This window comes from Canis lupus, chromosome 10 (assembly GCF_011100685.1).
Source record: "Canis lupus familiaris isolate Mischka breed German Shepherd chromosome 10, alternate assembly UU_Cfam_GSD_1.0, whole genome shotgun sequence".
Lineage (NCBI taxonomy): Eukaryota > Metazoa > Chordata > Mammalia > Carnivora > Canidae > Canis > Canis lupus.
In genome coordinates, this window is record NC_049231.1 from 63,843,104 (window position 1) to 63,855,990 (window position 12,887).

A 12,887-nucleotide genomic window follows, 5' to 3' on the forward strand; every position below is an offset into this window, starting at 1 on the left:
AAACTGCTGAGCCACCCAGGGATCCCCACTCTGTTCTTTTTTTAACAGAATTGTTTGTTTGCTTGATTTTTGCTATGGACTTGTGTGAGTTTTTATATATTTTGGATATTAACCCCTTACCAAATATATGATTTGTAGTATTTTATCTCATTCAGTGGGTTTTCCTTATATTTTGTTGATTTCCTTTGCTGTACAGAAGCTTTTTAGTTTGATGTAGTTCTACTTGTTTATTTTTGCTTTTGTTGCTTTTGCTTTTGGTGTTAAATTGAAAAGAATCATTGCCGAGACTGATATCGAGGAGCTTACTTTCTGTGTTTTCTTCTAGGAGCTTTATAGTTTCAGATCTTACATTCAAGCCGTTAGTCCATTTTATATTTTAGAAGATAAGGGTCCAATTTCATTCTTTTTTGCATGTGTCTATCTAGTTTTCCCAAAACCATTTCTTGAAGTCTTTTCTTTCCCCAGTGTGTATGCTTTGTTTCTTTGTCATAAATTAATTGACTCTATATGTATGGGTTTGTTTCTGGGCTTAAATTTCCTATTTGGTGTTTTTTTAAGATTTCATTTATTTATTCATAAGAGACACAGAGAGAGAGGCAGTGACTGGCAGAGGGAGAAGCAGGAGCCCGATGTGGGACTCGGTCCCGAGACCCTGGGAACACGCCCTGACAAAGGCAGACGCTCAACTGCTAAGCCACCCAGGTGCCCCACATTTCCTATTTGTAACTAAGACTTATTTTTAAATTTTCAAATTTAAGTGACACACATAAATGGCTTGCAAATTCAGAATACTGCAAAGCTTCTAACAAAGAAAGCAGCAGTTCCTTGCCTCACTCTTTCCTACCTTGATTCTGCTTTCTTATAGAAAACCACTTTTTAAAAAAGATTTATTTATTTGTTTGAGAGAGAGAGAGCGAGAGCATGTTTGCAAGTGGGAAGAGATGCAGAAGGAGAGAGAGGAGAGAGAATCTCAAACCTACTCCCTGCCTGACTACACTCAGTCTCATGACCCTGAGATCCTGACCTGAGCTGAAATCAAGAATTGAATGCTCAACCAACTGATCCACTCACTGGGCCACCCAGTGGCCCCTAGAAAACCACTTTAACCTTTTAAATTCTTACAGTATTGTTCTTCTAGAACATATTTTTGGTGTTTTCTTAAATTAATGAGTTATAAATCGTATGCCATAAAATTTACCCCTTTATAAGTATACAATTCAGTGGTTTTTAGTATATTCAGAGAGCTGTGTATTTATCATCACTATCTAGTTCAGAATAGTTTCATCACTCAAAAAAGAAATCCTGTTCCTGTTAGTAGTCATCTCTATCTTTGCTGTCCTCTACAAATCTCTGGCAATCATGAATCTACTTTTGACTCTACGAATTTGCCTATTATGGTCATTTCATATAAATGAAGTTGTACAATAAGTGATCTTTGGTGTCTGGCTTATTTCACTTAGCGTGATGTTTTCTAGGCTCATCCATGTTGTAACATGTGTCAGTATGGCATTCCTTTTTATGGCTGAATAATATTCCACTGAATGGACTACCACATTTTGTGTATCCATTCATAAATTGGTCGGCATTTGAGTTATTTTCATTGTTTTGCTCTTATGGATGCTGCTTCCATGAACATTCATGTACAAATTTTTGGGTATATACCTAGGAGTAAAATTACTGGATCTTATGATAAATCTATGTTTAACTTTTTGAAGAACTACCAGACTTTTTTCAGCAATTGTACCCTTTTACAGTATCACCAACATTGTGTGAGGATTCCATTTTCATCATATTTTACCAATACTTATTATCTATCTTTTTGAATATAACCTTCCCAGTGTGATATTTTATTGTTTAGTAACATGCTTTCAACTTTTTTATTTTTATTTTTATTTATTTTTTTTGCTTTCAACTGTTAAAACAACTTTTTTGATTATAGACTTTATCTACTCTCTTCTGAATGTGATGAGGACTTAGCTGTTGTGCCACTTCCTCCCTGAATCACTAACCCTTCCCTTTCACCATCCTTCCTATTTTCCAGTCAGCTTTATGAGAGTGACATCAGAATTCATTGCTGTGACCTAGTTTGTTTGCAGCTGAGCACTATGGTATTATCGTATTTCCTTTCTTTTGATTTTTCTTGTGTTAAAAAATACTGTTCCCCCCCCTTCCCTCCTATATCTGTGATTCTTATTCCTAAATTTTTCTGTCAGCCTTTCAGAATTCCTTTCAGAACAGTTTAGCATTGGTGATTCATAAGTTCCTTATTCCTCTGGCATCCATGAGTGTTCTGCTTCAACTGAAATGTTTTTTTCTTAGGTCTGTGGCATTGGTGACATACTGAGACTCTTTTTTAACTGTCATCCCAGGAGATTAGTCAGATATTTAACCTGTGAATTGATCTAAATTTCTTGTCTTTTTCTCCTTTTTAATGTCTCTGTCACCTTATCTAGAAGATAAAATAAGAAATCTAGAAGATTTCCTCAGCTTGTCTTCCAGTGCTTTAATTTTTGCTTTCCTAAATGAGACATAATGACATAATTTCCAGAGTACTTTTTTATTCTTTAAATACTTCTTTTATATTTTCCATGGATAGAATTCTTTTTATACTTCTGAGACTATTAGTGATTATGTCTTTGGCTTCTTTTTTTTTTTTTTTTAATATTTATTCAGAGAGAGCGAGAGAGAGGCAGAGACACAGGCAGAGGGAGAAGCAGGCTCCATGCAGGAAGCCCGACGCGGGACTTGACCCTGGGTCTCCAGGATCACACCCCGTGCTGCAGGCGGCGCTAAACCGCTGCGCCACCGGGGCTGCCCTGTCTTTGGCTTCTTTTGAGTTCCTTTCCTCTTTTTTGTAGCCACTTGCCTTTTATATTAGAAGTTTTCCTCTAACAGTCCTTCATTGTTCACATTTAAGAGGGAGACTGTACAAAGCTTTTTGGAAGCCCTGTGCATGTACATGGGATGGTTGCTAACATTATTTGAGAATTTGCTGAGACAGACACTGAGCTAAGCACTTTACTTGTGTTACTTAATAGACCTTTATGTTAGTCCTGTAAGGTTTTAATTTCACAGATCAGGCACCTCTTGAGGCTTAGATGGTAAAACCAGAAGAGGAACCAGATTTAAACCTGGATCTGGGGGTACCTGGGTGGCTCAGTGGTTGAGCGTCTGCCTTTGGCTCAGGTCGTGATCCCGGGGTCCTGGGATCGAGTCCTGCATCAGGCTCCCCACAGGGAGCCTGCTTCTCCCTCTGCCTATGTCTCTCCCTCTCTCTCTGTGTCTCATGAATAAATAAATAAAATCTTAAAAAAAAGTAAACCCGGATCTGTCTGCTTTCATGTGTTTCTTTATCCACCATATTCCGTTTTCCTGCCTTCTTCTGAATTCTAGCTTTGTGAATGCTAGAAAATGTCTTAAAACACTTAAAGCCAGATAGAGACAACACAGACTAATACAATCATCCACACACAAAATTGCAGCAATTACAGAAGTATGTTGAGAGGAAATGGTGAATAGAATTGTTTTAGGAGGGCTGGAGAATGTACTGAGTGATATATTCTTTTTTTTCTAACCTCAGTTCTAGGGAGCCAGGTACATAACTTGGAAATACTAGTATTTATGTGAATGAGATGTAAGGCTTGTTCCAACAGGCCTATAAGAAAAGTAGTAGTAAATAATATGCTAAATTAAAAGAAGTGGTGTGGTGATTCTGTAAAACAATAAAGTAGGAGGTATTTTTTAGGAAGACCAGTATTGCACACGTGATACAGTAATGATTACTTTTATAATGCTGTTTGTCTCAGAAATAACTTTATATTAAAAAAATGATAAAACCTTTGAACTGTTGAATAGTACGGCAGAAAAGAAAAAAGTACAGCAGAAAATAAAAAAAATATGTATTTTTTTGGTGGCCTGTTAAAAAGTATACTTAAATTAAGTATGCCACACTGCACCTCCTCAGTTTGACTGGTGCTCTCTCTAAATACCTTATATAGCTGTTAGAAATTCCTGTTAGCAAAAGTCCATGGGCATCACCAGTTAAATATTTTTGAGTAAAAGCAGTCATCCTGTGAAAATGTTTTAAAGGTAGTAGGAAGATACAAAATATAATTTAAAAAATGTTTTTTATAAGTGACAAAGATTTATATCTCCTATGATTAGAATCATCCTTTCATTTTTACAGAAAGAAAAGAAATATATCCTATATATGAATACTTTGTCTTGTATAATTTTCTTCCTATTGAATTAATTATTACAGCTTGCTAAATAACTCTTGTGAAGTAGGCATAAAGGAATATAATTAACTGAAGCTACAGCAGTTATAGTACAATAGGAGGCAGATGTACCTACTGAAGGATAAAAATAATTACTTGAGGAATAGTAAAGTTAGAGTACTTCTGTGATAAGACAATTTCTCCCTTTTTGTTTCAGTATTCATAGCACCCCACCATGAAATGTTCAGTTATGGCTAAGAGCCCTTTCACCTAAAAAGATAACCTTGTTATTTAGTGAAGTGGCTATTCACATTAACTACAGGATTAATATTTTGAGCTCTCTTTTGCTCATAATAAATACATCCTGGATTCTGTGGTGGCAGAAAAATGTTGCACTTTTTATGTTCTAAAGACTTATGTTTCCTTATTTTTAATCTAGGAAAAGCTTAGAGGCTTAAATATTAATTACTAAGTTCTGAGTTCTAACTGTCTTTTATCTTTGGAAGCATCAATTTCATATACAAGAAAACCAGAAGGACATAAAAAGGTTAAATTTGGTCTCAGTACTTTGCAATGTAAACCTTCGATAAGACAGCGACTGTTTTATTGTTGTGTATGTTTTTAATTTACTGAATTTTCTAGAATGTTGAGTTACTGTAGCAGACACACCCAGAAATCCATGTGGTTTAACCTAATAAGAGTTTATTTCTTGTTCACTTCTCAGTTTAGTGAGGGTATTCCAGGTTGACTTCCACGTGGTCATCCAGGAGCCTAGACACCTTTTACCTTACGACTACCTTCCTCTGCATTCTGCAGTCCTCTCCATTCAGCTGATGTGGATAAGGCATACTTGTTTATTATCCATTTTACTCCAGAAGTGACACCAAAACTTCTCACATTCCAGTGGTAAGAAGTATCCTGTGGCTCCATTTCAGTGCCAACAGTGGTGGTGGGGTGGGGTGCAGTTGAGGGGCTGAATTAACACTATGCTTTGGACGGGGAACATGAGTCTTTGGTGGTCATTTTACTATTCTGCTAAAAGATATTACTTCCCCTTTCATACTGTTATTCAAAGTTAGTAATATTAGCTATTTCTAGATTATGAGAAGATAGAGGCAAGTGATTTCATGCCATAAATTCTTTATTCTATTCCCGAATTTCTCATTTCATTTTAAACCATCAAATATTTACTCAATTATAGTCATTTAATCTTAACAGTCATTGAACCACTGTGTTTTAGAACTAGTTGAGATTTTAGTAATCTCTTCATAATCTCTTTAGTAATCTCTTCATTTGATAGATTAGGGAATAGACTTAGAGAAATGGAGCCACATTCCAAAGGTCACTCAGGGCCAGAACCAGGAAAAATAAGTTTCCTCTGTGCTAATAGTATTCTTTCCTCCATACTGTGTTGCCTTGGAAAAGTCTTCTTTTAAAAATTCATATCATAGATTAATTCAGATTGTTTCCTCTTGCCTTTCTTGCCTTTCAGTACCCCAGAGAAAGGGGAATTTTAATTGATGTAGAGGAAAAAAGAGTGATCTGAAAAGTATTTATTTGCCATATTATTATTGTTTGGATCATAATGGAGTGTCATGTTGATTTTGCATGCCCAAGGAAAAATGCTCCAGGAATTGGAGGTACTGTAAATAAAGGAAGGAAGGATGCCAAAATCAAGTGGGATCTATTTCAAAATTTTGTATAGGGCCAGCTCAGCCTTGGAGCGCATTTGTGTTATTTTAGGCAACACACACGCCTTCTACTTTTGTTGACTTTGAAACAAATTAATTCAGCTGTCTAAAAGCTCTTTAAATTTAAGTGAAGTTTAAAAACTTGTTTATCTCTGTTCATACTTAATTCTAAACTTAAAAGGTTGTTTTATTTTAAATAACTTGCCCCTACATTTAAATAGCTCTCCAGCATACAGTAACATAAATGCATTGCAGAAAATAAAGAGAATTGTATCTTTAAAATGACATGTAGTTTTACTTTTTAATAGTGGCCACAATTGGCATTTTGAGATATTTGTTCCTGGGAGTCTTCTTTCATTATAGATTATAGGAAAAAAAATTAAATCTGTATTAAATAAACCTAACATGATATCCTAAGCATAGTCCCATGCTTGTCAGTGTTGTTAGAAAATATATTTAATGGCTTTATAATTTTGTAGTAGACAGATGTACTGTATTAGTCACTCGTCTTTTGTTGGATTTTATATTTAAGGTTTCAAAAATTACAGGTTTTAAAATACATTTTAAATAAGTAATCTCAGTGGTTGGGCAGGCTCTTTTTATCTGTGCCTATTTCCCGAGATGCTTATAAGTAGATCCTTCTCTGCGTAAGATTTTTTGTTTTCTCCGTGTTCCCCAGGGTTGTACTAGAAATGAGGTAGATTGTTTGTCTCTCTATTGGATTATAAGCTTTTAGAGAATCGAGGTTTATCTTCTTTCATCTTTGTATTTTCATTGCTCAGCACAGTGCCAGGAACATAATAGGCATTCAGTAAAATATTTTTTGAATGCAGAGTATGATTCTGGAAAGTGATGAGACTGGTTTTCATATGATGGTTTTGGACTTTTTTTTCCACAGCTTTTTTAGTCTTACCTCACATATATATGACACATGAGAGTGGACTCTAAATTTAAGCCAATTTTTTTTTTTTAATTTACCTTTAAGCTCGCTAGTCATAAAAGAGGAGGGCACAAAATTTAGCTTCCGACCAAAGAAAGATAAAGCTTATGGTTTTATACTCTGGTTCATTGTAGCTCTGTTATATTCTCCCTTTTCCACTTCTTTTTAGTTTCCTCCTTCCTACTCTCTAGAATTTAGCATCAGGACCACAGTTTGAGATAAGTCTTGCCACTTTCACAGTCAACTTATTCCTTTTTAAGGACTCTGAAGGGTACGTTAGAGGTGTTAAATTTAATGTCTTTTAAATTTTAATTTTTGTTGTGAAGTTTTCTTTCCTGAATAAATCCACCAAAAAACTTCAGCTTTTTTAATGGAACTCTTTAGATAGGTTTCAAAGAAGGTTCATCTGTGTATACATTTTATGTGCATGTGTATAAAATGTTTATATAACTATATATGTTTGTGTATTTGTATGTTTGTGTATGTATTATGTGTAGACTTGGTTACTTAAGTCAGGGGATGGGGTAGAAATGTTAAATATGTGATTATTTGAATTGTCTCTGAAACCTGAGCTCTATCGTGTTGTCTTGACTTTTTTGATAGAAAGTTGTATAATTTTAGGTTCTTTGGTAGTTGGATAATATTCTCACAGTTACTCTGTCCCTAGTCTCTTGTGTGCATATATGTAAATATTTAATGGTTCTTTTCTAGTACAGCACAGATGCTTAAAATATTGATTGTGGTCAGCTAATTTTGTGGTTATTGGTACTCTTCTATTGAGAACAATAAGTCATAGAACCTTTATTTTAGAATACTGCCTTATGTTGCCCATGATAATGCAAAGGTGGACTGATTTCTAATAAAGAGATTTTAAAAATGGGACATGACTTAGAAGCACAAAAAAGTTTAGCTGTCTCTGGGGCTATTCTCAGATAAGTCATTTATGTACTATTTACATTCTTGGACCTTCAGGCATGTAGGTTAGGAGACCATTCTTCCTGATTTTTTATGGTAAAAAGCTTCCCCTGTTCTGAAGCACTGAAATCAGGATGGTTGAGGGGAGGGAGGTGCCGAGAAGCTGAGTTAGGAGGAGGCAACAGTGCAGGTGGCCTGGATGGATGGTGGCTAGAAGGATGTGTGGGGTCAGGCCCAGGGGAGATACCCCTACTGCTGGCACAATGTATGTCTCACTAGTGTTTGAAGTCAGTCGTGATAGGCGTTGCTTACCACTCTCCCTGTGAAACAAGTGGTTCTCAACTTTGACTGCATATTTAGAATCACCTGTAATAATTTTTTAAAAATCTGCAGATGACATCAAATTAAATCAGATTCTCCAGGAGTGGAACCTAGGCATCAGTATTTTTAAAAGCTTCCCAGAAGGTTCCCATGTGCAGCCAAGGTGAGAATCCTTGCAAAATTCAAGTAAGCTCCAGAGAGGATGTATTATATAGCTACTGGCTGTAGTTGGACCTCATCAATTATAATTAACCAGTTGGGAATTTCTGCTGGAAACTTAAGTTTCATTCAGCAGCACGATTCACTGAGCCTCAGCCTTGTACCAAATTCTTATTAATTACTAGGAATATAAAGACAAGATATGGTTGATAAAGGAGTGCAATCAAGTGGAGGAGCTAGAAATAATAAAAGTGTAATATAGGGCATATTGAATATTTAGATAGAGATGTTTTTAAGGTATTACTGGGAATACAGTAGCAGGAGCAGATAACTGCCTGAGAATGTGGAATATGGAACGGGGTAGAGATGAAATGAAGAGTGGTCAAGATTTCACAGAGGAAGTGATGAATTAAGAGTTTATCAAGTAGAAAAGGGAAGGAAGAGGAACTTTTTTAAAGAAAGGTAATAACATGCAAAGATATGAAGAGATTGAAGGGAGTATGTGTTCACATATTTGTAGCTAGAAAGGTAGATCAGAGTCAGGTGGGTGAAGTGCCTTATAAACAACATTCAGGAATAATGGACGGTCTCTTGCATGCCAGGTTGTCAGAGGGTCAAATGTATGCAAGGTCTAATTAGAAGCTGGTCAGGAGTGAAGCAGGTCATAGTGGAGGCTCTAATAATCCAGACAGCATGGACTTTGTTTAAAAGCATTTAAGTAAGAACTGTTTTTTTAAATTTAAATTCAAAATAAAAGACAATGGAATACTTTTAAGGTAAAAATGAATCTGTCAACTTCAAACTGCAAAGGACCAGTTTGTAGCACCTGCAGTATATGAGATGAGTATAGCGTAATAAACAAGCAAAAGCTCTAAGATTTTATAGCATTTTTAAAGAAGTACTATGGAAATATAATTAGGAGTTGGAGTTGCCTGGAGATGTGGAGATGAGAACATGATGAAAAGGTTGGTTGGTGTAGTAATCTAGGTAAAATGTTCCAGCAAGCCGTAAATAATTTCAAACAAGGTGTCTTACATTTGTTGGCTACTCATTCCCTCTACTGTTAAGCTGCAAGCACTGATCACACCTTCTTCCCAGCTCCATCTGTTATATTCCTTTTTTTAAAATTTTTTTTTAAAATTTTTATTTATTTATGATAGTCACAGAGAGAGAGAGAGGGAGAGGCAGAGACATAGGCAGAGGGAGAAGCAGGCTCCATGCACCAGGAGCCCGATGTGGGATTCGATCCCGGGTCTCCAAGATCGCGCCCTGGGCCAAAGGCAGGCGCCAAACCGCTGTGCCACCCAGGGATCCCCTGTTATATTCCTTTACTGCTCCTCATCTTCATTGTCCTTTGTTCTGTTCTGCTTCTCTCTGTGTTGAACAAGGTTTTGTTTCTTTCTGCATTGGTTTGGATTCTTAGGTTTCATTCTGATATTTCATAGAAACTTTCTTCCATTTCATCTGTAATTTAGCACTTCTGCATCTGGCTGTGGCTCCCAAGAACTCACTGTGGGAAGACTTACCAAAGCAAGCTACTGGTTTTCGTTTACTGCTGTTGTCTTTATGCCTGACACTCAGACCTAAGTTTTGTCTTGGATGGAGAACCACCATTTTTGTATTTATATGATCCTGGTTATTATCACCATCAGAAATGTTGTGCATTTGTTTAGTTGGCTCCTTAGTCAGTTTAATTATTGGAACCTTCCTTCTGGTTTTGGTCTAGTTTTTCTTTGGGTTCTACCACCTAAAATGAACAAGCATTAACATTTTATGATATTTATATTGCTTTGCATCCTACTGCTTCCCTTATTTAACTGGGATGTATGCATTGTCAATTCTTAGTCTTCATAGTCTAAAACAGTTTTTCTTTTTTTTTCCCCATTCATTCATCAAATATTTATTGATTATCTGCTCTTTGCCAGGACATGTCTAAAACCATTTCTTAAATGATAGTTTAACCAGTATGAAACTCAAGGGTGACAGCTATTTTCCCTTAGCAACTTGAAGATCATTCGCTTTATTGTCTTTTGGGTTCTGTTGCTGCTAATAAGAAGTTGCTATCAGTCCAGTGATTCCTTTGTTGGTAACCTGTCTTGTATGGTTTTCTCTTTATTCTTGCTGCCTTGTAGTTTGTATGGTATCTAGATACTAGATTTATTTTTAATAATTCTATTAATTAATATATACTTTTTATTTAAGGACTCTCTTCAAGTCTGGAGCATGCTTAGCCTTATCTCTTCAGTATTTTCTTTGCCATGCCCACTGTTCTAAACTTCTAGAATTTGTGTTATGTGTATGTACTTTGCAATTTGTTTTTTATATCTCTTACCTTGTTTTAAGATATTTTTATCACTTTGTTTTTCTGTGCAACGTTCTGGGTCAGTTTCTCAGTACTTTTTTATCGAACGACTCTCTCTTTGGATAGATTTATAGATGAATCACTGGGCAAGAAGTTTATGGCTGGTGGCCTATTATATATATATATATATATATATATATATATACACACACACACACACATATGTATGTATTTAAGTAAATGAAAGGAGAGGTCATCTGCTGATAGGGATTTTTGGGTAAAGTATATGAGACAGAAGTGATGAAAGTCATTGAAATGAGCATATCATTTATTTCTTGATTAAAAAGCTTTTATTTAAGATTTTTTAAAATAAAAATTTAAGGAAAATAACTGATAATCATAATCTTGTTGTTTCCTGTAAGCACTAAAAAGAACTTAATTGTATTAGCTGAAAACATAAGGGTTTTTTGCTTTTAACTTTACGTTAGCAGAAGGTAAAGAAGAGAGAGGTCTGAGAGTTAAAAGACCTATATTTCAGACTTGGTTCTGCCAGAGCTGTTGGTTAATTTTTTTGCCAGTTTTAAAAATTTATAAAATAGGAATAAGAGTAAAGTACCTTATGTATATTTTAGTACTGTATTATTTTTATGAAGATTGTTGAGATGATTGATTATAAAAATGTTTTGAAAACCACAGCATTGTTCATAAGATAATGAGATATAAAAGTGGTGTAACCTGTAGATTTAAATTATTTTGGAAGTGCCATTTTTATGCTATTTTCTCCAAATTAAAGTAGATAATGTGTTAGATATATAGCATTAATTTTTAGAGGATATGTATGTATGTATGTGTGCTTTTTCTTTTTTAAAAAGTCCCCAGTTCTAAGTATTTTACTTGGTCTGTCCCAGTGAATTAATTGCTAAAGGAATTTTAGAAAAACGTGGATAAAATATTAGTCATTTAAATTAGATCACATTTGTATTCAAGATTTACTATATTTGAATAATTTACAGAGATTTATCATAAGAATAACTCCTCTATGTAATCTAAAGTAGGTGACATTTTTGTCCTTTTAAAGGCACTAGAACTAAACTTTATTAATTTGATGTAAGATAAATTATACTTAATCTTTTTTCCCATTTGACAGGCAACCAGATAAACTGGTGGTAGTTTGGACAAGAAGAAGCCGAAGGAAGTCTTCTAAGGTTTGTCTCTTTTCTAAGTTTCTTACCAAATATTGAACTAAACTTCTAGTCAAATTATTAAGCTTCTCTTGTCCCAGTGTAGAATATTTTAAAATATTACTTGATATTTTGGGTTATTTCTCATATATCTATCTAATCTATTAAAATGATTGATCAGGCATTGTGATTGTGTTACTGTAGTTCTGAAAACAGGAGCCAGATAACCTGACTTTTGATTTTAGATATGATGGCCTTAAATAACATCATTGTTACTTAACTTCTCTGTACAATGGTAATAATTAATTAGTGATTAAATAGGTAACACAAAATTATACCTGGGATTTTTAAATTCAGATTCTGAGAGGATGAAGTTAAGGCAAACTTCAGGAATGATGAGTTATCTGAGTCCATTACTGAGCAGCAGGAGAAAAGGAGTTGGATTTTTCAAAGGTTTTAATTTTTTGCACTTACAGCTTTGTGGGGGATAGAACAGAATTTTTATTTTTTTTATTTTTATGATAGTCATATATATATAGAGAGAGAGGGGGGCAAAGACACAGGCAGAGGGAGAAGCAGGCTCCATGCACCGGGAGCCCGACGTGGGATTCGATCCCGGGTCTCCAGGATCGCGCCCTGGGCCAAAGGCAGGCGCCAAACCGCTGCGCCACCCAGGGATCCCTAGAACAGAATTTTTAAATGTTGAATAACGGTTCTGCAGATACTTTAAAAATTTTATTCTGTAGGTAAATATGAATATATTTTTATAAGTACACACTATAAGCATGTTTAGTGGATATTGGTTTTTCCATAAGTAGCCCTGTGTGAGGAAAAAATGTATTCCTTTTAATTTAAGTTTAATTTCAGAATTTTTAATATTTTACAGATATCTTGTCAGATTTTATTTTTATTCAGTTAAAATTACATATAAATCTTATACAATTTAATGAGTTTTGATCAATATATATTTGAGTAATTAGTATTCCTATTAGGATATAGATTATTTTCCTCCCTTTTTCCTTTGTGTCCTCTTCCAGTTAATTCCCAACTCTAAGAGGCAACCACTATTCTGAGTTTTGTATTACCATAAACTAGTTTTGCCTGTTTTTGAATTTCATGTAAATGGAATCATACGGTACTATTTTCTATGTGGTTTCTTTT

At 34.9% G+C, this 12,887-nt stretch overlaps 1 protein-coding gene across 13 annotated transcripts in view; it reads left to right on the forward strand.

Moving 5' to 3' along the window:
- The window catches only part of EHBP1 (EH domain binding protein 1), a 345,189-nt gene that overhangs the window by 72,085 nt on the left and 260,217 nt on the right, over window positions 1–12,887 (forward strand). For all 13 annotated transcript variants that reach the window (XM_038551390.1, XM_038551391.1, XM_038551395.1 and 10 more), the window contains one exon: window positions 11,693–11,750. In XM_038551390.1, coding sequence (XP_038407318.1) covers window positions 11,693–11,750 — 58 coding nt within the window. The remainder of the gene's footprint in view (window positions 1–11,692; window positions 11,751–12,887) is intronic.